We start from the raw sequence: 27,024 nt of genomic DNA, 5'->3' as shown, positions 1-27,024 counted from the left end.
AACATATTTATGATATTATTTTTTAATCAAAGATGCACATTGCAACAATTAATATTTTGTTCATTAAAAAAGTCACTGTAGCACTTGCCATTTTTTCACATCATTTATTGTATATGTGCATTGTGGCTCACTTTGGCCAGAAATGGCCAGAAATGTTTAATATTTTTAATGTATTGTTGTGTTGATTACTTCATATAATAATAAAATTATCATTCTGACTGGAACTGATTAATGGAGTTCATACAGTACAGAAGTATTACACAAGTGTTGGCCGCAACTTAGTCTCATCCAATTTTTGGACTTCCAACTTTTTACAGTAACAAGGAACAAAGCTAGAAAAACCCTGAGAGTTTTAAAGAAAAGTATAGCCGATTGTCATTTTATACACAATGGAAATTCACTCCAAGAAACATAATGTAAGGGTCTTTCTCTGTTAAATGTACACTATAGCAAGCATAAGAGTATTTTTCTTTTGTGTGCATATAACAGCTCCTAGAAATTAATATAAAAAGAAAAGTAAAACATTACACAAGTTCTGACCTGCATATCCTTCTATGCAGTTACAGACCACTTGGATGGCATTCTGATCTTTGCTGCAAGAATTTGCAAAATAGCGGCCACTGCCTTTAGCGTCTGGACACATACACGGTTCACAAGGTTCTTTCAAAACAGGGTCCCCATAGTAGCCATCCAGGCATCTACAAATGCATGACATTGTTAATCCTACATTTCTGTTTAAATACATTTTAACATCTCTGGAAACATTTTACACATTTTACTTGCCTTTCACAGTTCTGCCCTGTGGAGAACCCCTTGCAGTTGAGACACGTTCCAGTTATTGGGTCACAGATCTCTGCCATCCCATTGCATTGACATGGGCGGCACTTAGGAAATCCAAAGTAACCTGGCTGGCACTGGTTGCATTGCCTTCCCGAAACATCCGTTCGGCAAAGACACTGTCCGTTCACTTGATCGCACATTTCGCTGACAGAACCTTGAGGGTCACAGGCACAAGCTATGGAAAATTGGACAGAATGAGCCTTTAGGTTGGGGTTGCAAACACTTTGCAAAGGCAGTATACATTTGGAAAGCTAAGCTTCTTTTCTAAACTGATCTGACCCACTTTTTGAAAGGGAAATATGTATACTGAAAGCATTTTATCCGTGTATTAGCTTGATCCGTGATCTGTGACTGACAGATCTGCAGTATTGTGAAAGAGGTTGTATCATATCAATTAGTCACACTTTTGGCAGATTGAGATTGATAAGCATGACACAAGATACTAAAATCTTGCCTTCCCTGTTTTTCAGCATTTTGTTAGTTGCATTTACCAACTAAACCATGTTTATGATTAAGTAAAGATGCAGATGTTTTTTTATGATTATGTAAGGATGCATCCTTCCTTCGAGCATAGGGATGCAACTGCATGCGAATTGCATGGTGACTCATAGGACAGCTACTGTACTGTATATTAATTATGAAGTGTTGTGCAGTCTTTTCGTTTCTTTCTATTTTGTTTCCTTTCTATCCTTTTGTTCCAGATTTAACACCACATACTCATAAGGTAACTCAAGAGTGTGTGATTCAATCTGTGAGGACTGTTGTCCACCACGTTGCTTGCATTAGGATTGCAAAGGACTTTAAGAAGGCGAGAAGCTGAAGATCAGGCAGAGAGATTTTCTTGTACAGCCTGTGTAGACCAGAAAGCAAACATATTTCTTTTTTGAGACATGCTGCTTTTGCTTAAGGTACCTTGGTTGAGTGTGCTGGGTACAAGAGGATGAGATCTTTATGTTGACTCTGGGCTTTAATGGTTCTGGGTCAGTTAAGCATGTATGATTATTTTATCTTGACTCACCACTTTGCATAGTAGTGTAATGTAGTGTAAGTCTGTCTTCTCTTCAGATTTAGTCTCTTTCTCTATAATACTTGGCTGTATCTTAGTTTGTTAGTGTGTGTTGTTACTGATCTCCATGATACTGATAAGTCTCTTGCTAAAATACTGTAGTTAGTACGCCTGAAACTTTTTTCGTTTTAATCATCCCTGTGTCCTTTAATTCACACAAAGAAAGCTGTGTACAGTACCTCCTCTGTTATTGGCACCAAAGTTGCTCAATTTAAGAGTCTTGCACTTTTCAGAACCCCCAGACCACAGAATTAAGAGGTTCTAGATCTCTGTAATACTACAGTAGGTGGCTATAATCAAAGTAAAGTATACTCATTTTATTGTTTACATTGGAGTGTAACCTTCCAGACTACACTGAACATTTCACCTAATTATGCAAATTTACAGTAGCAAGGCTATTGTTTTAAAAGAGAGACATACCTGTACAGCCATAGGGACCAAATCCAAAGGTTGCTGGAGCACAAGTATCACAGCATCGGCCAATTACATTGGGTTTGCACTGACACTGACCACCAAACTTACTGCAGGAAGGACTTTCAGAGCCTTCTGCATTGCACCTGCAGGCTAAAAAAAAAAACTCATACTGAATTATTTATTCAAAGGACCATTAATGGCTTAAATGAACTTAATTACAATAATACATTAAATGATGTAAATATCTTGCTGATATATACATTTTTTTCTTATCTGAAAGTATGCTAATTATGTTGAAGCAGTTAATATTGGGTAAATAAACCCAGGCACTTTGAAAAGGCACTGAAAGATTATTCATTGAAATTACCAAAGACTTTTAAGAATTTGATTTCATAATCAATTCATTTTTTTACATTGAATACATTTTGTAATATAGTTAATGATTAGGACCTGACAGAGAATATTATTAAGAATTTCAGATGTTTGCTTATACTTTTTTTATTTAAATTAATTCTTACATCTAACCATTCTGTAAAAATACTCTGACAATATCTGTAATCAAACATCATACTGTAAGTTATGATCAGCAAACAAAGTCCATGTACAACACAATCTTCCTTTGGTATTCACATTTGATTACTGACAAGTAATTACTGTAATTATTGACAAAAGGTGCAACACTTGGAAATGCAATTACATTTAAAAATAATTCACAATCCATTTTCAAATTTAGAAGAATAATTTCATGTCTGTATTGTTGAGGTGTTGGCATGTTTATTGTATATAGCAATATTACCACTAGAGGGTCATGTTTCACAAATATTAGGAAGAAATGTACGGAGTGGAAGCACAGAAATTGAGAACTAGTGTGTAAGGACAAATAACACAGTCAAGGGTTACAAAATGACCTGGATAGCTGGATTATAAAGTCTAATTTTGAAAATTAAGAGAAGAAGCCCAGGTACACTGCAAAACCCCACTGCCCAATTTCAGTTACTATTCATAGAGGTAGAGATCCAATTAATTTCCAATTTAGAAAAAAAATGTATAAGCTGAACTGGCACGGATTGACTTTTTGACAGACCTGGAATATTACAGATCAAGTACTTACACACAGCACCATTGTGTATGCGAGCTGACATGCTGGCAATAAGCCTCTCACACACATTAGGTAAGATCTGAGATCCGACTTCAGATGCAATCTCAATGCACTGGTACCGTCGATACTCATCTATATCAATTTGAGAGCAGAAATTCTGAAGGGACTCAATCTGTGGAATTAAACCCACCTGGAAAGCAAGGAAATACTGTCTGAAACAATATTTTCCAAAAATAGATCAACTCAAAACAGACGTTTTATGAGCTACACATAATGAGCGCAGCAACATTTTTAGCAATTTCTAAAACTCTCCAACTCACACCAGACCCTGGCAGCATATCACTCCTATACTTAAATCTCTACATTGCTAGCCTATAAAGTCATACATTGAATATAAGATCTTGTTACTGACTTTTAAAGCTCTAAATAATATGGTTCCATCAAAGATATCTTAAGTCCTTGATGTTTAGACTCCCTACTTTAGGCTCCATTCAGTTGAGGCTGGTCCTTTGCCCACTGTATTTAGGACTACATTTTGGAATTTTTCTGTTGCTGCTCCATTGTTATGGAATGGCCTTCCTCGAAATCTTCAAGATACAAATTCTTTGACTCTTTCAGTTTCAGATATAAACTTATAATTCACCTTTTTACTTTACTTTTTTTCTTCTTTATCACTATTGTATGGTGTCCTTGGCTTTGGAACGGTGTTTTATTTCTTTATTATTAGTAGCAGTAGCAGCAGTAGCTGTAGCGGTTTTTCATCTCAGGAAGGATTAAGGATTGGGATCTGGAATTTACCTCCTGTTGTATTAAGGTTAAATGTTCCTGTTATAAACCATTTATGTGTATGTTGTTAATCTAAATATTGTGGAGTGGAAATCTGATCTAAAATGTGCATCTAAAAAGCACTCCATTTCATTTTAAATTTCTGCACAGAGTTATGTTTGTGGAATTACTTTTTCCTTGCATGTAAAACTGTAATACAACTTTAGAAGCTAGAACATTTGGTTCTGGAGGGACTCTAGGGGACGTGGCTTGCAGTAGGAACAATACCAATGAATGAAATAATAACCTACATTATTTCAACAAGCTTACCGAATCAATCAGGATGAAGGATGACTGAGAATTTGCATTAGATTGGGTTTTAAATATGATATCTATTTGATAACTCCCATCAAGGTCCAAGCAGATGGGCATATCCCAGATGGCTATTCTGAAATCAAACAGTTATTTTATAATGATGAGGAACAATACTTTGACTTTATCTTTCTTAATAATAGGCCATTGTTAAAGGAAGCATTGTTAATTTTGCTTATATTTTTTTAAATTGAGGTTACATAATTGTAGGCTATATTTGTGGTATGTACCATAAGTGAGATACAGTATATCCCTGATGGACTGCTTGATTGGTGCATAGTGGTACAAAATCAAACAATCTCGGAAATGTTCAACTTTCAACATCAAGTTTTAGGTCAAAAGACTTTGTTTGTAATTTTAGTTGATGTGTAAAGTTAACCTTTTCATGTCTTTATGATAAATATATTAAGCAACAGATCAAGACATTATTATAACGAACCATTTAACTGAATAAGGCAAATGCAGAAACATAATACAATCTGTAGCGCCCACTGATTAGTAATACAATATTTACACAAACCAAATAGACACAGACATCTTAATATGGTTTTAGTGATTTCGGCTGTTTCTGTAGCATTAAATTGGATTTTTGCCAAGGGAAGCTTACCTTGCCAAGCCAGAGAGAGTTACTGTTTTGGTCTGTGTTTGATCCTCTGGGCAGCGTCCGTCAACAGGTGAACTTATAACAGAGACTTTCATGTTTGCTGTCCAGTCATCTGTGGACTTAAGAATGCATTAGAAGTTAAAAAATGCTTCTGATAAAATTGTATTGATATTTTCAAACAATCCAATCCCAGATATACAGTATGTATATATAAATATATCAAGTAATAGGTTTATTCCATGCCGAAAAGAGAAGAAAGAAAACACGTTTCAGCTGTGAAGGCTTCTTTGGGTGTGGACACTGATGTCTTTCCAGCATGGAATAAACCTATTACATGTTCCTTTGCAGCCTACGCATGCTGACGCAGCTACCCACCTGAACTACTATAAATATATCAATTTGCCTTAATGTTAATTTATTATTAATATTATTATTATTATTGTTATTTTGTGTTCATTTCTAATTTATTTTGGACATTATTTTATTTTCAGGTGTTAGTTAAGAAATAAAGTATACATTATTCCTGTAATATTATTCATTTAAAGAACCAACAAGAAATATTGTGATTTTTTTCATTTTTCATTAAATCATTAAAATGAACAATTGATGCTTACTTCAGGTTCAAAGTGGATTACTACAAAGTATTGCATTGAGAAAGGGACTTTTGTGACATTGAACCTCAGTCCTGCTCCATCCTGCACCCTAACAAACCCCAGGCCTGTCCATGTGACAGGTCTGCCTGCCACTCGCTCTCGAAACACAAGCTGGAGTGGAGATCCTGGGTCAAGGGAAATGGTGTTCTGCTACAAAAGATCCATGAGATAAAACAATATACTGTATTTCCAGTGTCAGCAACAAGTATCAAAATACTATTCCACAGTACTGAACAGTGTTCCAAAATGAACTAGGTCACTTCAGAATAATCATCTGTTATTACAAGAATTTAAAACAACCATTAAGAATGTGAAAAACACAGAAGGACAAAGTCAGAGGGAAAAATGTTTTCAATGGGATATAAACTAAAGAAACCTTGTATATAATCCCAGAGCCTTGTATTTATCACAAACAAATAATGTGAAAAGTCCTTCACAGGAGAAAATGTGATAGTACTTCAATAAAATTTGAAGTATTAAATGCATAAAATTGTCAGATTATGTTTAAAAAATTACTTGCTCTTGTCTTCTTTCCCAGACATTCTGCTTATTTATTCTGGTCAGGACAAATTTCCCATTTTTGTACTTAAAGTCATATCCTCTTTGGTGGAAATAATGCTCGCACTTTGGCAGAGCTGTTGGTTTTACCTGGAAAGACAGTTTGGAATATTGACAATAAAAAATTAATGTATTTTTGTCTGAAATTAATAGTTAATAATAAAATAAATGTAAAATCTAAAAATTAAATTGGTGTATTGCCATAGTAAGTAACAGCAACCAAAAATAGCTTAGAACATGTTATATAAAGCTAAGGAATATATCCAAAGCTCTGGCTCTCCAGAGCCATATATTGCTGAGCGTTGCTGGATGCTTAGTCTAACTTTGTAATCCCCATGGAGAGCTGGTAAAAATGGTTTGCTTTAATCATTTTAACTGCAAGGGCCACAGGGAAAAAAAATATCAAATCAGACTTTAATAAGAGTTTAATAACATCTGCTGTTTTGTTTCATTTTATTTAAGAGTAGAGCTAGAAAGAGAGAATTACTGTAACACCTGATTTACTCTAATTTGTGCCAGGGCAGCACATGTCAGGTAAATTGAATAATGAAAAGAGCAGGATTTGCACAGGTTAAATAAATAAAATATACCAACCAAAGGAGAGGGCCCACCAGTCATAGGTGCAGCATGTTCAGCTTCATAAAGGTAATAATCCAAAGGAGCAAAGAAATAGCCAGCGGCTGGTTCATTACACCTATGGCCAATAATGTGGGGGAGGCATTGACACTGTCCATCTACTGATGAGCACCTACACAAATAAGATTGATAAAATGTAATTTATTTATGAAAAAAAAAATTGCCCCCAAAATTCACTTCTGAAATACCTAGAAACAAATTTAAAATGTTGGTCTAGGGAGCTTTTACTGACATTTTTAAAAGAACTGCTAAACATTTTTAGTGCATCGGATGTATTTTCCATCAAACCCTTTTCTTACCATTTCTTCCAATTCAGGGTCATAAGGGAGCCAGAGCCTATCCTGGCAAGCAAGAAATGCAAGCCACTCCGAACATGACAATAGCAACAAATGAGAGAAGACACCAATTGATCAGATGTACTGATCAGCATGGCATTAATTACTTGAATGGAGTTGAGCTGATTATAACGCATACTTTTGCAAGTGCCTGTATAAGATCTGAATGTTTAGTTAAATTCATAATCTACGAAGAAATTAATTTCAAAATGCAACCAATAACCATGAAACATTTTAAAGTCACTGTATTTGTTACAGTATGTGAATTATGACTGTGAAAACATTATACGTACAAGTTATTATATGCTCCTCCAATATCACAATCGCAAGGAGTACAGATGTGCACTGAATTGCCTAAACCCCAGTATCCAGGCTGCAAAACAGACAAATTATTAGTGAAGAGATAGAAAGTCGAGTTTTTTTTTCAGTCCATTATCAACACTGTACTTTACTGTATCCTAAACAGAACTAACTGTGGCTTACCAAGCATTCATCACACAAGGGTCCAGTGGTGAAGCGCTGGCAGAAACACTCTCCTGTCACTTGGTCACAGGGAGAAGGGATCAGCACGCTTCCCAGCCTGTTGCACCTGCAAACTGCACAGCTCAGGATGTTAAAAACAACAGAAACTCCACAAAAATTGTCAATGCGTAACAATGGAGAATGAAATTGAGATATTGCAGTGTTTGTTTGCATATGAATCAATTGATGTTGCTGAGAAAGACATGATAGGTTGTTATGTGCAATTTGGTGATTTGTGGTTGCATCTCTGTTATATTTTTCAGATCATTTTAACTAAAGTAGAAACTTTTAGACCAAGATACTTATTTTGTTTTAATCAGTTTTGAAAATTACACATGAAGAGCTCTGTGCCGATACTTTCGGATCAAGAGCCCAGTGCTGTGAGTAATTGTGCTGTTTTTTCTAGTCTATTTATGTCTGTAAAATGTCATCATTTTTGGTCTCTGTTTACAGAAATGTTGTTGTTGCTTATTTATTTGTTTTATTTTTTAAGGGTGCAAAAGCTAATAAATTATTAGGATGAAATTTCTACATCATTCACAGCTATTCACTGAGTTTGATAGCTTTGAAGCTGGTTTACAGAGTGTTCTCAAGGAAACTAAATTTTTCAAACAAAAAATAATTTAAATTAACATATTGAGAAAATTACCCACTCTGAATCTATTTTACTGAAGTAACTTCACATGGTACCACAGGTACTCTGCTCTTCCCATTATCGGTCTTGAATCGTTCACATAGAAAATTCAAGATATTCAATCACTTGTGGTCTCTGTTTTAAAATAGTGTTCAACATCATTTGGGCAAAACAAATTATTTAGCAATATCTGACATATTAGTTTAAAGCCTTAAAATAATACTGAATAACACCAAAGTTATCTTGCTTACACTGGCATCCTTTGGGATTATCTCGGTTTATCCCAAAATATCCAGACTTGCAGCGGTCACATCTAAGCCCCTCCACATTCTCCTTGCATTTGCAGCGCCCAGCCACTGTTCCTAAGATGGTGTCCGTGCAAGCCTCACACAGTCCACCATTCACAGTACCTTCTGGGTCACAGTCACATGCTGTATTAAAAACAGATGAAAATTAACTCATCTCATGTTCTGCTCTCAATACATTTTCAAGTAAAATAAAATCATCACTGAAATAACTAGAGTGGCATTCAGAAGGTAATAAATGATATTATTTATTTGTTATGATCAAAATGAGAGCAGAATGTTCAATCTTGATTTACTGTCATACAGCACAAAACCATTAATTCAAGACAACAGAAAAGGCTAAGGATGGAATTTATGTATGGGCAATTCTATTGTAGATATTTACCCATACACATTCTGAATCAACCCTTTGTGACAGAGATTATGAAGAAAATTACATTTGATTAGGGAAGCAAGGTAGTGCAGTGTTTAGGATTGCTGACCACATTGTGATTGTGTCTGTCTTCCCTGCAATGGACTGGCATCCCATCCAGGGTGTACCCCACCTTGCACCTTTTGCTTGCTAGTTCTGGTTCTGTCCCCCCACCCCTGACCCTGAATTGCAAAAAAGCCGTTAGAAAATGGATAGATGAAATTTGGCTACATACGGATACACCCATGAGGGTCAGTCAGAGGTTGCTGTGGGTCTTGATAATAGAAGGGTTTGCACTGCTCACAGTTTGGTCCAGCCCTGTTATTCTGACAGTCATCACAGACACCCCCACTCACTCCGCCACTGGATAAATACAGTGCCATGTCAAAATGACACTTCTCCGAATGTCCATTGCAGTTACATTCTGGAAAGAGAAGTTTTACTCAACATTAATTTAAGTACAGTATTGTGATTCTGAAAGTAAACAAATCCCTCACTTTTCTTAAACTGCAGTAAACCTTTTTTTAACCGAGATTGTTGCTGATTAGAAATGGCCACTTAATAGTCATAAGCTGTGTGTTCCAACGTAATTAAAAATAAAGTGTCAGTGGTTTGTAGGTCACTGATTAAACTGATAAATTAATCAATTTTATTTTTGTACTTGTACAGGTATGTGTGTTCAATTCTTCAGCTGGCCTCCAGGGGGCATCATTATAGAAATCTCTGCATCTCTCGCAGTTTAATCCATCTGTGTTGTGCTGGCATACACATCTGCCATGGACCTGCAGCCAAAGAAAAACATTATTTGGAGTTTTCTTAAAAATTATCACATATAAAATCTTGTTTGAATTTAGATATTATAAATTGCAAGGAAGAAATTTGTTAAAACAGCTGAAAACTAGTTATAAACATTGATAGGTACTCTCAGCCTCAAATATCTGCTTTCATTTTTTTCAGATCTTAATTAATGGGAATGTTTTATCCAGGAGCATTGTTAATTGAACCAAGAGGAAATTATATGAATATAATCCTTGCCAAAGAGAGACCCATATGCATTCAGTCTTTGACCTTCACACGTAAGTACAGAAGGTGAGATTGCTGAAATTGAGGTTGAATGATTTTCTATGATTTTGATTGAACAGATTTAACATTTTTTCCTAAAAGCAGCTGATTCAAAGAGTCAAGTTAGCCATCTGGCTGTGAAGAACTGAAGTAGAGACCTCTGTATTAATGAATTAATACGATTCTTACCATCCCTTGCTCTCTGAACACATCGCCTCTTGTGTTGTCCACCAGTATGCACTGACTTGCATGGCCATTGCAGAAGCAGCTCCCGCGTACAACCATTTCATACAAAGCATAGTAATATTTGTCCTGAGGGTTGCGTTTCCGTCTTCCCAGCAGATTATCACCCAAAGTGAGAAGCCTTGTGAAGTTTATTCGCAGATTTGTAAGGGTAATGAGCTCTAGAGTGGATAAAATGTATTTAAACATCAAAGAACATAGGCCTAATTTGCTCAACAGGAGTGACATGGTGGTCTGGTGCTACTGCCTTGTGGTTCTAGGGTTCTGGGTTCAGTTCATGGTGTTCAAGTTTTCTTTTTTTTACTTACTCTGAGCTGATCCTAACCAGTACTGGTTATGACATATAGAGAAACACTTATGATGGGCGAAATGGCCTACTGTATTCTATGGTCTTCTCTATACTGAAGCTGGACATCATCAGTGAATGGAAAATTGGGACCACCATATTACGTGTCTACAATTTCCATGTTTTCAAGGAAAAATTGGTTAAATAGGCAGAATTAATGAAGAATTAAATATAACACGGCTTGAGCGCTGGTTAATTCTCTACATCAAAGCACTTGCTCTGACTACCCTTTTCATACTTGTTTGTATATTTTGAGAGACAGTTGTTTTGGGAGTGTGAATGTACTAATCTAAACACATTAGATGTCAATGAAATGCTCACAGTATTATTTAAAGCATTAATCTATGGTAATACTGTACAGACCTTGTATATGAGGAGCATATGGGTCATCAATTTCAAAATTGGGATCCAAGGCTTTCAAAACTACCTGCAAAACAATCAGCATTTTTATTTTGCTCTAGTTTTCTAAACTAAATCCATTTAGACCTGAGGAACATAAACAAACATTATTAACTTTAATCATTATGGTCTTAATGTACTGCATGTTTGATGTAATGTTTTAAAGGCATATGCCTAAAAATATAAAACTGTTGACCCATTCCCTTTGTTACTGGTCACTACCTTTACAGGGTAGTACTCATGATTTAGAGCATGTGATGAATCCCTGGAGTCCAGCTATTGTTAAGTCTAAAGGCAACATTTTCAGACTGCAGAAGCAATCTTGCCTAAACTCAGCCTTCGCTTTGTTCCAGTGGGCTGCTAGTGCCCTGCCATCAACAGAGGTTTCATCATCCAGCCTAGGTGGAAGTCCTGTGGTCTTAGGTAGCACTTACAGTAAAGAAAACCCTTGTTACATATGGAATATTAACATAACAATATTAAAATATTACATTAAACATACATGAAATCTGATGAAAAAGTGCCTCACCTCATTTCTACAGTACATGATCATGTCCATTGAACTTAGGCCATGGAAAATAATAACTAAGGTTTCTACTCTCAAGAGACATGACGAAAACTACAGTATGTATGCTGACCATTCTCTTTAGGGTAGATTGAGGGCAATCATTGTGTTCAGTGAAACATTGATGGAGTCTTAGAACAACAGTTTTTCCGTTCATGAAATATAATTCAAAAACATTTATCTTCTAACATCATAACTCAAAACCACTCAGTGCTAGCATTACAACTATACAACTTCAAGAAATCAAAGTCAAGCTATTTCTGTGCCCAAGATTTTCACCTGATCTGATTCAAAGAGAACATCTGTGGGACCAGCTTTACAATGCCATAAATAAGAGACAACAGTGACTGGCCTATTCTTTTGCCAGCTCTCTTCATTGGCATGTATAAGTGCTGCCTGATTATTAATACTTAGGGGAGTCATGTTTCCTATTGAAAATCAGTCAGGATTTTTTCATCCTTTGTAATGTGGTTCAATAACTAAGTTTAAATTGTTTCATCCCATCTTTAAGTTTTGAGTGTTGTATTTCGTTTATTGCATTTGCTCTTTTATTATAGATAATGCATAATTTTAGGCCTTAATTGCACAAAGTCAAGTTATTGTAAAGTGCTAAGACTGCTTGGAGTAACATTTTTGTGTGACAATTGTCTACAGTATTTACACACAAAACAAATGGAAGGTCTTGCCTTCTCTTTAACTTTAAATCTTTAACTCAAAACAGTGATTCAGATAGACCCCATTCACATGAAGAATTTTTTAAAGGACTGAGGTTAAGTTGCATAAATGTATATGATCACGTTTTGCAGGTCAATAGCCTACCTCCCCATCAGTGGATGGCTCAGTTCCAGAGTATCTTGAATCACAGATGACGTCTTCTAGATTATCAGATGGGCCTTCTGGGACTGAGGGAAATGAGGCCTTACAGTCCTGGGCAAAATATCTGAACACCTTCCAGGTTCTCCCATTGTCTTTTGACCTCTCAACTAGCATAGCAGCAGGACGAAAAGTCTGTTAGGAATTGGGGAAAATACTCTGTGATGAGAACAAGGTTATTATTTAAGGAAAGTAGGGCAGTCAGGACTGTGAATAGAACCCTGACTGGCAGTGCAAAAGGCCAGTGGTTCTTATATGAATTCTGAAATCATGCTATCATGTGGTCCGAGATTCTGTAGCTCGTGTTTCTCCAGCAGTCAGATAGTATCAAGTAGCAAGTGACATCAAATAGCAAGCAAGTCAATTCAGGATCATGCGGGGAATAAAGTATGCAAGGTAGGATAACTCTGGAAGGGATGCCAGTCCATCATTAAGCAATCATTGAAACATTCCAAATTTCTACAAATAAAATATAGACATATATATAAATCCATATATACTCCATTAGTTTATAAATGCTTTAAGAAGTTTTTTTTAATGAGCAAATACTAATTTTTGCGTCCTGGAGTCTGATACTTTTGTACAGTACCTTTTATGTAAAAACACAACAATACCTTGAATGTCAGAACAAGGTGACTGAATTGAAAAAGAGCCTCCAAGTTTAATTGGATACTGACATGTTCTACACCTGCAGGTAAGAAGAAAAAAAGTTATTGTTTTGAGAATGTAGTAGCTGTGTATGATATGTAGAACCACATAATGAGATATGATCCTGAAACCTCAGTAAATTTAAATAACAATAATGATTACTTCCTTGCATTTCTATAGAAATTTTCATATCTAAAAATCTCAAAGTGCTTTACAAAGGAGGGAGCCCATTTCATCCACCATGCAGAGCTCATCTGGATGATTACAGTTGTAGCGGCGAGGCTTATTAATAAGGCAGAATTAAGTGTTTCTGAGCTTCCCAAATGAGGCCCCATTTCTCTGTTCATCTCTGTGGTGCAGCCACAGAGAAAATATTCATGCAGGCTGATTTAAGGTTTCCTAGGACAGCTCCCAAAGGGGGATGCACTTAGCTAAACCTGGCTATCATGATCAATGGTCATCCATTGGCGCCTATCTGTCTAAGGAGTACCAGATGGACATCTGGACTGCATTCCTAAGTGTTAGGAGTAAGTGACTCATATCTCACCTTGATCAACCAATCAGGGACTGGTAGGGCCGAGTAACCCACGTGGTACTCTGATGCCCATGGAACTTTCAGCCAATCAACGAGCTGAAGTTCCTCCAGGTAAAAACAGGTATCACAGAGAGCCTGAGAGATTCAGTGAGGATTCAGGAGAATTCTGTGGACTTTTCTAAAGGGAATTCAAAGGAGAATTCCAGGGCAGGACGGCCCAGGAGCAGAAGGCTCCCAAGGGCAGGACATTCTCGCAGCGCGCCTCCTGACCATCCTGAGACTCAGCCCGGACAACCACGGAATGGCCAGTGTGTCCGAGTGCCAGAACTTTCCTTTGTTCTAAGAGTCTAGAGCGGAGGTTGCCAGAGAGTAACCAGAGGATCCACCTGAGGTTAGCAACAGCAGCGGGCCTCGTGAACAGGTCAGAACTGTGGACAGCTGCATCACTATTCAGAACTAGCTCTTCATCAGGAACGAACCGGTCCTCTTCCTGACTTGCTGGGACCCACAGTCATCTTTTCTCCTGTGCACAAACTTTGCTAGTTAAAGCCAACACTAACTAGCTGGTCAGTGAGCATCTGCAGCGCACCGTCGCAAGCCGCACAGCACAGCCTGGCACCTAGCCAGAGAGCGCGGATTGGACAGCAACAAGCCTGCAACTGTTTCTTTGTGCCCGCAGGAGATCTGAATCCCCAGAGATTGGATGAGTATTCAACTTCAATGCATTACAGCTCGAGAATTCAATTGTTATCCCAACCAGTTGATATCAATTTAATTCCTAAGAGTTATGTACTTGTTTTGAGTATCTAATGTAGAAGTTATAACCAAGTTCATTTACGAAACGGTCTTGAATGATATACTGAACGTATGTCCTCTTGATATGTGTAACTCTTTGTAACTGACTGAATATATACCTTTTGTATTCTGATAACCCTCTCGATAAGATCTGTTAGGTTTATATGCATATTTTATGTATTAATAAATGTATCCTCGTGTATTAGTACCTGTGTGTGTGCGTTGTTTGAGTTATGTCGCATGGTTGGATTCTAAAGCCATCCAAAGAATCAACTTTGTGATTTACTGCTACAATTAATAATTGTCTCAGTAAATGCCCAAACCCTACAGAACTGGTGCCCAGAGAGCCACTACATTACATTTTGGCTATGGCAACATTACACAGTATATTCAGGAACCCTCACTACAAAAAAGTTTCGGTAGAGAAGTGGGAAATGACTTACCTCTTAAATTAAACAAACAAAAAAAATCTTTCATGACCAGTACCTCAGCTTAACAGTTAGTTGAAGAATAGCACATACTGTACAGCAGAGTGTCACCTGTTTCATTACCTTAACGAGTTGTCACTTATTAGTTTTCCAACACCCCTTGCCTCTAACAGCAGCAACCTAGTATTTTTAAAAGGTTTCCCATCCCAGTACTGACTAGGAAAAGCCTTGCTTAGATTCTGAGACCTAAAGAAATAATGCTACTCAAAAAAGTAGACTCTGTGAAGATTACTATATATTACAGCAATTGTCAAAGTTAAGACAACTCCCTCAATAAGAAATGTAAGACCAGATGACAAAAAAGGAATACAAAAGATTATGAGAGACAGACATTAGGATAATTCAACATGTCAAATAGGAGTCAAACTAACAAAGTAACAATGCCAAGAAAGGTTTTGTGGGAATCTTAGTTTTTTCTTAGAGATTATATTGACAAATATTGTGGTTTTTGAGATGTGCAGGTCTTTTTCAATGTGGCTTATGTCAGTATTTATGCCTCAGAGATCAGTAAAATACTGAACAGGAAGGGTTTTCGATTGAGGACAACCAGTAATAAACCATAGCTCTCTAAAAGAACATTGATGCCTGTATCAAGTTTACCAGATACAATCTATACAACCTATATTGTATATAGATTTTTACCTATACAATCTACAAAGAATTTCCTGAAAGAATGTTCACTGGGACAGAAAGAAGTTGAACTTTTTGGCCACAAGGAGTAATGTTTCGTGTGGCAGAAACCAATCAGTTTATCTTAATCTTTTATCAAGACTTTCCTGAAGATATATTTACATTTTAGTTATAAAATATAATAGAAAACTGGTAATCCTAAGGAGTTTATGAACTGTATCTTGGCGTTGCAAGTTTTAGTGATCCCTATGTAAATTTCCATGTCTCCAGTATTATTTTATGATTAACAGGATGAAAAGCTGCAAATAAACCCAGAAGGAGAAGGATATTAAGTGGTCCAGAGTAAGAAACCACCAACAAATCATTAAAAATCTTATCAAGGGCTTTTTCAGTTCTGTCTCTCTTTCTCAAACCTGATGGAAATGGTTCAAGAACTTCATAGGTTACCATATTTTTTGCTAAGAATAGCTAGATGAAATCTTTGGAACAATCAATTTAACTGCTATCTGTCTAACTGACCAATTGTGCTGAATGGCCTCCTTTTGTTTGCAAGTCTTCATATGCATTGTAATTTCTTGGTTTTGTTTTTCTTAAATGAAAACCATGACTCAGGTATAGGACACATTACTGAGAATGAGATTCACATTTGTCTGATATCATATTATTTAAAAATTGTATAAAAAAAACAGATAACACATACCATTTTCTGATTGCCACCACTTCAATTTTCGATCTGGCTCAAAAGTTGTGATGATATTTTCAATTTGATGACTGTTGGGGTTGTTGTAGCGATTATATGGGTATCGAGAGTCACATGTAAAGCACTTCTGCTCATCCTGCACGATAAAAGAAATTACATTCTTTATGTAAGAAAGTTGTAGTATAATGATTGAAAAAAAGATTCAATTAAAAATAAATCAAAATGCTTAGAGATGATAAGATATACTAGCCATTAAAACACTAAATTTATAAGAAAATTTTTTTTGTTGCTCAATACTGTGAAATACTTGGAAATGAAAATATGGCATCACCATGAGCTCAGGAATGAAATAAAAACTGTCAGGATTTAGAAAAAAACAGAAAGCTGTATTTTTTTCTTCAAATACCAGTAGAAAAAAAAATGTGTAAAAACCTGTAACTATATGTATATAATCTTAGGTCAGTGCACATCTAATTTGAAAGTACAGTCAAGGCTGCTACAAAACTATAGTTTTTTGTAGAATAAATTGTTATAATTACATTTACTTTAATGAATAATGAAGTATAAATAATGAAAAAGAAATGTAGGTCTTGATTGCAGGACTCATGTAATCATGAGTATATATACTAGCACTATGGAATGCTATTGGAGAAAAGGTACAGATCTGAACAAGCCTTCAGAATGCACTGGTAGAATAACACCCAGAGGTCAGATTCTTGTGAAAATATGCATTCTTTAACTTCCATGAGAACAAAAAAAGTTGAAAATGTGAAGAATAAGTTTAGTGAAATTGAGTAAAAATGCATAGTTCATGAGTTGCCTCTTGTCTTTATGCCTTGATAGCCTTTCCATCTTACTGCTAGATCCTCGAAGACTGAAGTCATTAACATCATAGACTGATTCAATCATGCAGCGACAGTGTTATACTGAACTCTGACTATTTTCCAACCAAATACAAAAGTTTTTCAAAGCCAGTTGAGCTCAAGCTGTCCGTAGTCAGGGCTTTAACATAGGTGTGATTTGAACTGCTATATTGCTGATAGAATATCTATAGGCCTTACACACATGATGTCTTAATAATCATGCAGAAACATAGTACACTAAAAATCTGTCTTTTTTATCTAAAAAATTACTTAATTAAATGAACCGGTATCTTTCCTAAGACTCAGTTATGATACTGACCTCCAGATATCCAATAATGCAGTACTTTTGTGGACCACTTAATCCACAGGTTGAAGATGCAGAGAGCTGGGCATTGCGACCTATCATTAGATCTCCAAGTGGAGGATGGCATGAACTGACACTACACTCTTCCTGAGTGTGAACTGTGGCCACCAGCACTAGATAAACAGAAGAATATTATTGTTATTTTTCAATATGTGAAAAATAATTCCTACGTTATTTAAGGTGTTAAATTATGTACATCTCTGAGATTACCAATGTAAAGTATGTCTAAGTAAGGCTGTTGGCTTATCTTTGTTAAATGAAGTTTGAAAAAGGTACAGTATATTGGATTAAGCACGAGTGTATTTATTATTTTTAATCAAATCGGCAAAGGCAAAGGACAGTGGTGAAGGATTATGCACACTTTTCAGAAATAAAATAGCATTGTAATTGAAACTTTGTTACTTCCACTCAAAGTATTGTTATAAACCATATATGTACTATATTGACATATTATTTAAAATAAACCTTTATCATCTGAAAAGGCAGAGTTAGCAAATGTATTACAACATAATTTATATGCAGGGATACTTGCAGTCTTTTTTGCAGTCCTACACAAATAACTCCAGCCAGTAAAAATTATACCATTGATTTTCTAAGCACAGAAAGCTGCTTTTTAATTACATTTACCCACATCTTAAATTTTCAAAGCTGCTTTCTTAAAACAGAGAAGTACTGTAAATTTCCCTCATACTATACTTGTGCTGTTATATAAGTTTTTACATTCATCCAACTATTTTCTATCTTCTTTATCCAGTACAGGATTGCTGTGTAGCCGGGGCCTATCCTGGCATGCAATAGGCACAAGGCATGACACACCCTGGATGGCACTCACAGACACAAACACACACACTCGCACCAAAGCCATTTTTCCAGAAGCCTATTGACCCACTAGTACAGTACAGTATGTCTTTGAAATGTGGCAGGAAACCAGAGTGCCAGCAGGAAACCCTCATGAGCATAGGGAAAACATACACACTCATCACAAACAGCACCCCAAGAATTGAACCTAGGGCCACAGTGCTGCAATGAGGCAATGCTAACCACTGTGCCACTTTTCTGCTCAAGATTTTAAATATATCTATGGGTAGTGAACTCTTGTAATGTAGTCAACCCATTACACAGAATATGTAGGGTTTGTCGAGGCCTACTTTATATAAGAACTTACAAAAAATCATGAGCAGCTGTACTTCTGCCATCTTTAGTGTTTTAGAAGCTGAAATGTAGAAAGAAAAAAGAATGAATCCTGATAAATACAATAACACATTTTATGAAGACAGTCATGATTTTGTGGTTTTAACTAAAAACTTAAGCCATTAACTATAAGAGTTCCAAGAGAAAAGAAAGAATACAAAATGAAGAATCTGTTATTTTAACACAGCTATTAAAATAATCTGTATCATCTTCGTTACATGACTATGTCCTAAAACATTCTATCCCCGTCAAGCATAGTGTCTGTGTGAAAAAGAAATCTATCAGAAGAAGAGATTTTACTTAGAATGGAGTGTTCAGAAGGTTTAATTAGTGAAGAATCAGAATCAGACTTTGAAACTGACAGAAAACGTCAAATGAACTGCTATTTCCTGAGTGCATCTGTATATACAGTATGAGTGAGAAATGTAGAAACATATTTAAATGAGTACAACACACTTGGGCAATATTCATAAAGTACCTATAGTATACAGATATACAATAATCAACTATCAATAACACACAAAAATACAAATAAATATACTTGTAACTCATTTACTTTGTTTAAAAATAAATTAAAAAGCAAATTAATTTACTAAAAGTTGAAAGGGTTTTGTAATAAAATGTGACACACTCTTGCCAATATAGAGTATATACTGTAAGCCACTGCCTAATATTTACAGTTTCTCTATGGGACAGATGTGAGGGTAAAGAATCTAGCACTAGACAGAAGCAATAGCCTAGGCAATTGCAATGAAAGTTGTATACTTTCACTAAATGTGACTTCAGGGCACCACTTAATGTGTTTGCAAAAGCTGCTTCTCAGGAATCTTTCACCAGGTGCTGTAACTACCCATTTTACTGCTTGTTAAGTTCAATGCCTTAAGCTGAAATCACAGTGATATTCAACATTTTTAAAGACAAAATATGTATTCTTTTCAAATAAAAAGGCTTAATAGTGGGTAGGCATGCTGGTATGGCATGTTTAATGTTCTGTCTCACGACTCATGAGTTCTAGATACAGTTCTGGACTTGGATGCCTACTGTGTGAAGTGTATATGTTCTCCATGTATTCATGTGGGTCCTAAAACCTTTCAAAACATGCTGTGTAGGTTCAATGGTGTCTCTAAATTTTCCATGTGCAGACCCTGTAATGGACTGGCGTCCCATTCATGATTTTGTCCTATCTAGCACCCTATGCTTCACGGTTTTCAATACCCTTTCCAGGAATAAGCAGTTTACTGAACAGTTATTCTGATTAGTTTATGCCTCTTAACTGTAGCTGAGCAGCAGTTATCCACCACTTTGTTTGCTTTGTATAGAAAGAAATAATGTTGAATGCAAAGATATCAGGGGTTTGTGAATGATGTCCTTCACACAGCACCATAAAAATTATTTTCTTTATGTACTGTGACACAAAAAGTTATTACACAAGAATTTGGTACTTATCAAAAAATGTAATTAAAATACCATACATGGTTAATTCTGCTCTAGGAGGATTTATGAGTCTTAATCACATGCTTTCACTATTCATTTATTGTTCTTAAAATTAATTTGAACATAAATTCAAGTACTTGGTTTCCATGTTTGATTCCACAATTTATCAAGGAAATAACACATTTCTAAGCCTTACAAATGATACCAGTGGGAAAAAAATAATAAGAGAGTAAGGAGCTTTAAATAGGAGTGGACCAGTAATTTGAAGCTTTTTAATGTAGTGTTTTTCACTCCTGTAAAACAAAAATACCTAACACACTGTAGTAAATCAGATAGTTGCATAAGAGTTATAGAATTAAATAACAAAAGGAAATTCAACCCATTCCACTACAAAAAAGTAAAATGGTAAACAATAAAGAAAAACGAGAAAGAATGATAATACATTTAAACACAAACTAAACTCACACACAAATTATGCATTTTTAATCTAAAAATATTAATTTACAGGATTCCCTCTATGCTGGGCATACATTTTTAAAAGCAAGATGCAATACAGCAATATTCAAAATAATAAAGCATAATATATAAATATATTTAAGGTAATAAATATATTTTAATTCCGTTTAAATACACAACTATATATATACAATTTTCAAAAATTCAACACTAATTTATGCAAATAATTAAAGGAAAAGTCTATAGCAAAAAATAAAATTAATGCTTAGCAATTTATATTTTTCTTTAAAATGTGCAAAAAAGACTCAGTGCTTTAATAAAATTACTTGTTCTGTGAGTGTAATTCTCACAATCTTACCTGTTTGCTGCGGTTAGTGGAATACTGACACTTGCTCAGAAAAAGGTGTTTCAGCATGTAAAGGCACAGCTAAATCCTGCTGAAATATAAAGCAATTTTTCCCCCTTAGGCTGTGTGGTGAGGAAGATAAGGTTTCTTTCAAATCTGACAACTACAGGTCTGATTTATGATTACTTATATGACAGTGTAAATGTATAGTATGTCAGCTCAGTACTGAGTGAAGATGAACAACTATTACCACCCCAAATTATATTAAAGTTAAAACCTAAAATGAATACATCAAGTAGATTAATATAGGGGCAACAGTGAAGAAGGGAAATATATTTATCTGCTCGGTACACAACACATTAAGACAAATGTAGTATAAAAAAATGCAGCAAGACTCACTCATTCGGCAGTTCCACTGAGGGTTGTCTGAAGACTTGAAGGAACACATCATCCACCTCCCCCTCGACTTTCCCTCTCTGGAAGCCTTCCTTTTCTGGATCGACAAAATTGATACCAGGCGAAGAGCTGACAAGCCCCTTCCTGCCGCCCCCTCCCCCGCCACAACTCTCCTCATTGGTTATGGCACACAGATGGGATCGTGGTCGCCGTCTGTCGCCAGAGGAGAGAAGCAAACGTCTTCGTGATGGCCGTTGCATGTACTGTGGCTCCTCTGACCACCTTCACTCTTTTTGCCCCCTCCAACCCCAAAGCCTTTCCAGCAGCACCTCATCTCCCAGGGTCACTATCGTTTCCTCCTCACATTGTACGTCCGGACCATCTCTTGCGGCAACCCTGTTGTGGGGAAAGTCTCACTTTGTTCTCTTGGCTTTACTCGACTCAGGTGCAACAGGGAACTTTATAGATGCCGCCATCGTTAAAGATCTGAAGATCCCCTGTGTTCCGATCCCCCGGAGAGATTCACTGGCACACAGCCCCACTAACCCTCTTCATTGGTGCCACCCATCAGGAGACAATTCAATTCCTGCTCCTCAATTCCCCATCTCACTCCCTTGGCTTCTCCAAAACGACCCCCACTTCTCCTGAACCCGTAATGAGGTTCTGGCCTGGAGCTCCCACTGTCACGTGCAGTGCTGTATTTCCCCTGTCTGAGTTTCTGCCACTTCGACCTCTTCAGACCCCTCACACCACATTCCACTGCAATATTCTAATTCGAAACGAGCTTTCTATAAACAGGAAGCCTCGTCCCTCCCCCCGCACCGCCCGTACGACTGCGCAATAGATCTACTCCCTGGAACCCTGCTTCCTAAGGGGCATATTTATTCAGACACCCTTGAGAAATATATATAGTAATCCCTGAAATCTGGTTTTATTCACCCCTCCACATCACCTGCCTGTGCCGGATTTTTTTTCGTAGGAAAAAAAGATGGATCCCTCTGACCTTGTATCAACTACAGGTGACTGAACAACATTACCATTAAGAATTGTTAACCCCTTACTCTAATTCCAGCGGCGCTAGAATCAGTGCGGGGTGCCACTGTTTTTAGGAAATTGGACCAACGGGGCGCCTACAACCTGATCGGCGTTAGAGAAGGGGATGAATGGAAAACGGCGTTTATGACCACTCATGTGCAAAATTTGAGTATCTTGTTATGCCTTTTGGCCTGGCTAATGCTCCCTCTCTTTTCCAAACCTTTATGAACGACATCTTCCTGGATATCATTCATAAATACATCCTGATTTATCTGGATGATATCCTTGTCTTTTTAAATTCCCAGCAGGATCATGTTCTCCACGTCCGAGAGGTCTTATCCCACCTTGTTCAGCACAAGCTTTATACGAAATTAGAAAAGTGCATATTCCACATTTCTAGAATTAAATTCCTGGGTTATGTTCTTTCTCCTCTTGGTATCGAGATGGATTCTTCAAAAATTACAGCCATCACTGACTAGCCTCATCCTAAGAACCTGAAACAAATTCAGCGATTTCTTGGGTTCGTCAACTTTTATCGACGATTTATCCGCAATTTCAGCTCCATGGTTGCTCCCTTCACCGCCCTCACCTGCAAGGCTTCTAACATGGGTTAATGAAACCCAGAAGCCCACCAATCCTTCCTTAGGCTGAATCATCTGTTTACCACAGCTCCACTTCTCCGACACCCTCTTCCTCCTTACCTTTCGTGGTCGAGGTTGATGCTTTGTGTTATGGTGTGGGGGCAGTTCCTTCTGAAGACATGGGGACAGGGGCATTCTTCACCCCTTGTGCTTTTTTTAAGAAAAAAACTGTCTCCAGCCGAGATCAATTATGATGTGGGGAATCATAATCTTTTAGCCGTCAATCTTGCTCTGGAGGAGTGGAGACATTGGCTGGAGGGCGCTCAACACCCTTTTGTCATTATTACTGATCACAATAATTTATCCTATGTCCGATTGGCAAAATGTCTTAATTCCCGTCAGGTGGTCACTCTTGTTTTCCAGATTCTGTTTTGTAATCTCCTACTTGCCTGGACCCAAGAATGTAAAGGAGGACGCCATCGCCTAGCTTTTCAACCCTTCAGAACCTATCATCCCCGCCAGCATGATCATTGCGGTGATCCAGTGCTCCATTGAAGATCAGGTTAGATGTGTCTTGGCCGGTCACACGTTCCTCCACAATGTCCCCCGAACAAGCTGTTTGTCTCCAATCAAGTCCTGTCGGCGGTGTTACAGTGGGGCATCAACTTCCGCTTCGCCATACCCTGGATCTGATTTCCAGAGATTTTTTGTGGCATTCTATTAAAACCGATGTCGCCAACTATATACGAACTTGCTCGGTCTGTGCTAGGATGAAAGACCTCTGCGGTAAGAAGGTTGGCCTCCTCCAACCCCTCCCCGTCCCTGATCATCCCTGGTTGCATATATCTGTGGACTTTCTTACCAACCTCTCGTTATGTCAAGGCAAGACTGCAATAATGGTCGCCGTTGACCGATTTTCTAAATCTGTACACTTTATTCTCCTGCTCGCCTTACCCACTGCCCAAGAGATGGCGGACCTATTCATCCATCATGTTTTCGGGCTCCACGGCATCCCCAGAGATGTGGTTTTGAATAGAGCACCCAAGTTTCCAGTCTTTTGAACTTCCCTGGATGTCTCGGTTTCGCTTACCTCCGGATATCATCCCGAGGCTACCGGCCAAACTGAGAGGGTTAATCACAGTCTTCTGACATTTTTAAGAGCCTATGTTTCTGCCTCCCAGGATGATTGGGTACCCTTACTCCCGTGGGCAGAATATGCTCACAACTCTTTAACCATTTCTTCTACAGGACTATCCCCTTTCCACTGTTGAATGGGATATCAACCCTCCCTCGTTCCAGATACCCCCTCAGACACTGAAATTCCATCAATCCAGGACTACATAGCCAGGCACCGGAAATTATGGACGGTAGTGAAACATTCTCTTCAGGAGACCGGTTGCCGATACAAAAGGGCCACTGACCGATGCTGCAGGCCCCTTCCCCGACTTTGTAAAAGACAATTTATTTGGTTATCTACTCTGAACCTACCGCTTCATCAGCCTTCCAGCAAATTGGGTCCTCGCTTTATTGGTCCCTTCAGGGTTCTCACTCAGATCACTCCCCTTTCTTACCGCCTGGCTCTCCACCAACACTACGGATTCAACCAACTTCCACGTATCCCTCCTTAAACCTATCCATAGGTTCCCCCCCCGTCAAACCATAACCACGTCCTCCTCCTCTAAGTCTCATTGATGGTCTCCCGGCTTTCACTGTTAACAAGATCCTTGACTCTAGATGGTTCCGAGGTTCTCTTCAATATCTAGTCCACTGGGAAGGCTATGGCCTGGATGAGAGATCTTGGGTCCCGGAGAAGGACAGCATGGGCCGCGGCCTGATCTAGGACTTTCATTGCGACTTCCAAAAGTGACAGACTAGGACGTCAGGAGCTGCCCGTGGAGAGGGGGGTACTGTCACGCCCTCACATAATCAGTCACGTAATTCTGATAAATGCTGGTGCATTACCACGACCTCAGTCAGTCAGGCACCAGCCCTATCAAATTCCCAAAAACGACAGTGCACAATCTAATCATCCTATCACATTTCTCGCTTCTCACCGCACCTTCTATTTAAACCTTCCCAACCCTCACTTCACCGCTTGGTATTAAACAGTCAACTGTTTTTCTGAGCTCTTCACTCTCAAAACCTTTTTGCGAAACCTTTCCTCAATCCTCCTGGATAATGACACTGCCTGCCTTCCCGACTCCGACTTCAACTTGCCCTTTTGGATTCGTTTCCTATCCGACCTGTATAGGGTTCATAACACCATTCGTGACACTGATCTGATGTAATGTCTAATGATTAATGTTAAGTGTCGTGGGAGACTGGAACACACTAACTAGCCATGTTATTGTAAACAAAAATGGCTGAATGGGAGATACTAGCAATCAAATTAGCTATATGAGTTGTATGGCTTCTCATTTGTAGACTCTTAAAATAAAATTTCTCCTTTCATTATTGTAGTACTGTTATAATTTAGAGCTTTTTATCATTTATAGAAAGTGAAAATACTGCACATTGGTGGTAGTGGAGGGGGTCCCCATTACCTTTAAAGCGCTTTGAGTAGAGTGTCCAGAAAAGCCCTATATAAATGTAAGCAATTATTATTATTATTATTATTATAATATTGAGTTTATTATGTGAAGATATACGGTACAGTATAGTCTCCTTGAAGGTTTTGTTTGAAATAAAGGTTCTGCAGCAAATGTTCACAGCTTATCTTACCATTTGGTCATGTTTTCTGAGAAAAACAAAGAACAGAATAAGAGAAACAAATTGCAGACATACAAAAGTACCTATTTGTTTTGGCCATATCTCTTAGGAGACAAAACATTACAAAGGACTGCTAAGTTATTTGATCAATGCCTTTCAGAAGATTACTATACTAATTCCACAGTTTAAGAAATGTAGGGCATTTGAATTAAGTGTAAGTAGTTCAGCCTGTCTCGGGTTAGCTTACTTTAAATCTTGCAGACAGACTTTTTAAGCTGTTATTAAAATAATGAAAGTGCTACATTACTGTTTTTTGAAAGGTGATAATGTAAGAGCTATGCTCTGTACTTCTGGAATGTCATAAACCATAGAAACAAAGTGTTCAGTTTTGAATGTTATTACCCTTCATATTATTAAACTGTAAACCAAAATAATCATGACTCTGAGAGTGTCTTGCTCTACTACAAAAACTGCAAATAACACCACCCTCACAACTCCCTCCATACATAAAGATATATAAAATCTACCTTTTCTGTATTTAATCTCTGATTAATATTCAAACATAGATTTGAATTTTATATTGTATTATTGTCTGGTATCTAATAAAATGTTGATGATTCCTCGGGCACCAAAGATGTTTCAGTTTTACCAAAACGCTGCATCATTAGGGTCTTTGTATTGTATAACTAAATGCCGTAACTACGCCAGCAATTCTAGATAAACAAAATCTAGAGTTTGATTAATTAATAAAAGAATGTTTGTAGTCGGTACTTTTAATTGAATATACTGAGAAACCAGGAGGTTTTATCATTAAAGAAGAACGGATACGTGATACTTGGTTGAAGATGAACAACGTATCATAAATGTAAAGATTTACAGTAAATACATTTCACAGATTCTTATAAATGCAGCGTTAATTCCTCACCTCCTCCTAAAATTGTCCAATCAAAGCGTTAAACAGACCTTAGCTCTCACCAATCGAATTGAACTTATTTTTCGCCTTTTTCCTTATCGTCTAGAACTGAACACCAAACCGTAAACAGCGCTGAACAGAGACTCAAATCAAATCTCATATGAGGGACACCTGGTCAGGATTGAAAGGTGGGGAAAGCAGAAATGCTCGCGACTGTTTTCATATGTAAGGACCTGT

The 27,024-nt window shown here is 37.3% G+C and overlaps 1 protein-coding gene across 2 annotated transcripts in view; it reads right to left on the bottom strand.

Moving 5' to 3' along the window:
* Positions 1–21,655, bottom strand: part of lamb4 (laminin, beta 4) — a 36,069-nt gene extending 14,414 nt beyond the window's left edge. For both annotated transcript variants that reach the window (XM_088645103.1, XM_088645104.1), the window contains exons 1-23: positions 21,553–21,655; positions 21,166–21,244; positions 18,892–18,939; positions 17,682–17,839; positions 16,500–16,635; positions 13,318–13,391; positions 12,650–12,838; positions 11,230–11,293; positions 10,467–10,681; positions 9,877–9,997; positions 9,451–9,639; positions 8,750–8,929; positions 7,826–7,938; positions 7,636–7,715; positions 6,966–7,119; positions 6,330–6,461; positions 5,775–5,963; positions 5,164–5,279; positions 4,515–4,632; positions 3,432–3,609; positions 2,327–2,470; positions 784–1,015; positions 541–698 (exon numbers count right to left, since the gene is read on the bottom strand). In XM_088645103.1, coding sequence (XP_088501229.1) covers positions 541–698; positions 784–1,015; positions 2,327–2,470; positions 3,432–3,609; positions 4,515–4,632; positions 5,164–5,279; positions 5,775–5,963; positions 6,330–6,461; positions 6,966–7,119; positions 7,636–7,715; positions 7,826–7,938; positions 8,750–8,929; positions 9,451–9,639; positions 9,877–9,997; positions 10,467–10,681; positions 11,230–11,293; positions 12,650–12,838; positions 13,318–13,391; positions 16,500–16,635; positions 17,682–17,839; positions 18,892–18,922 — 2,971 coding nt within the window. In that variant the 5' untranslated portion in view covers positions 18,923–18,939; positions 21,166–21,244; positions 21,553–21,655. The remainder of the gene's footprint in view (positions 1–540; positions 699–783; positions 1,016–2,326; positions 2,471–3,431; positions 3,610–4,514; positions 4,633–5,163; positions 5,280–5,774; positions 5,964–6,329; positions 6,462–6,965; positions 7,120–7,635; positions 7,716–7,825; positions 7,939–8,749; positions 8,930–9,450; positions 9,640–9,876; positions 9,998–10,466; positions 10,682–11,229; positions 11,294–12,649; positions 12,839–13,317; positions 13,392–16,499; positions 16,636–17,681; positions 17,840–18,891; positions 18,940–21,165; positions 21,245–21,552) is intronic.
* Between the last annotated feature and the right edge of the window lie 5,369 nt (positions 21,656–27,024).

This window comes from Lepisosteus platostomus, chromosome 9 (assembly GCF_059453375.1).
Source record: "Lepisosteus platostomus isolate fLepPlt1 chromosome 9, fLepPlt1.hap1, whole genome shotgun sequence".
Classification (NCBI taxonomy): domain Eukaryota; kingdom Metazoa; phylum Chordata; class Actinopteri; order Semionotiformes; family Lepisosteidae; genus Lepisosteus; species Lepisosteus platostomus.
Note: the sequence above shows the minus strand (reverse complement) of the source record. Positions and strands in the feature narration are given on the sequence as shown.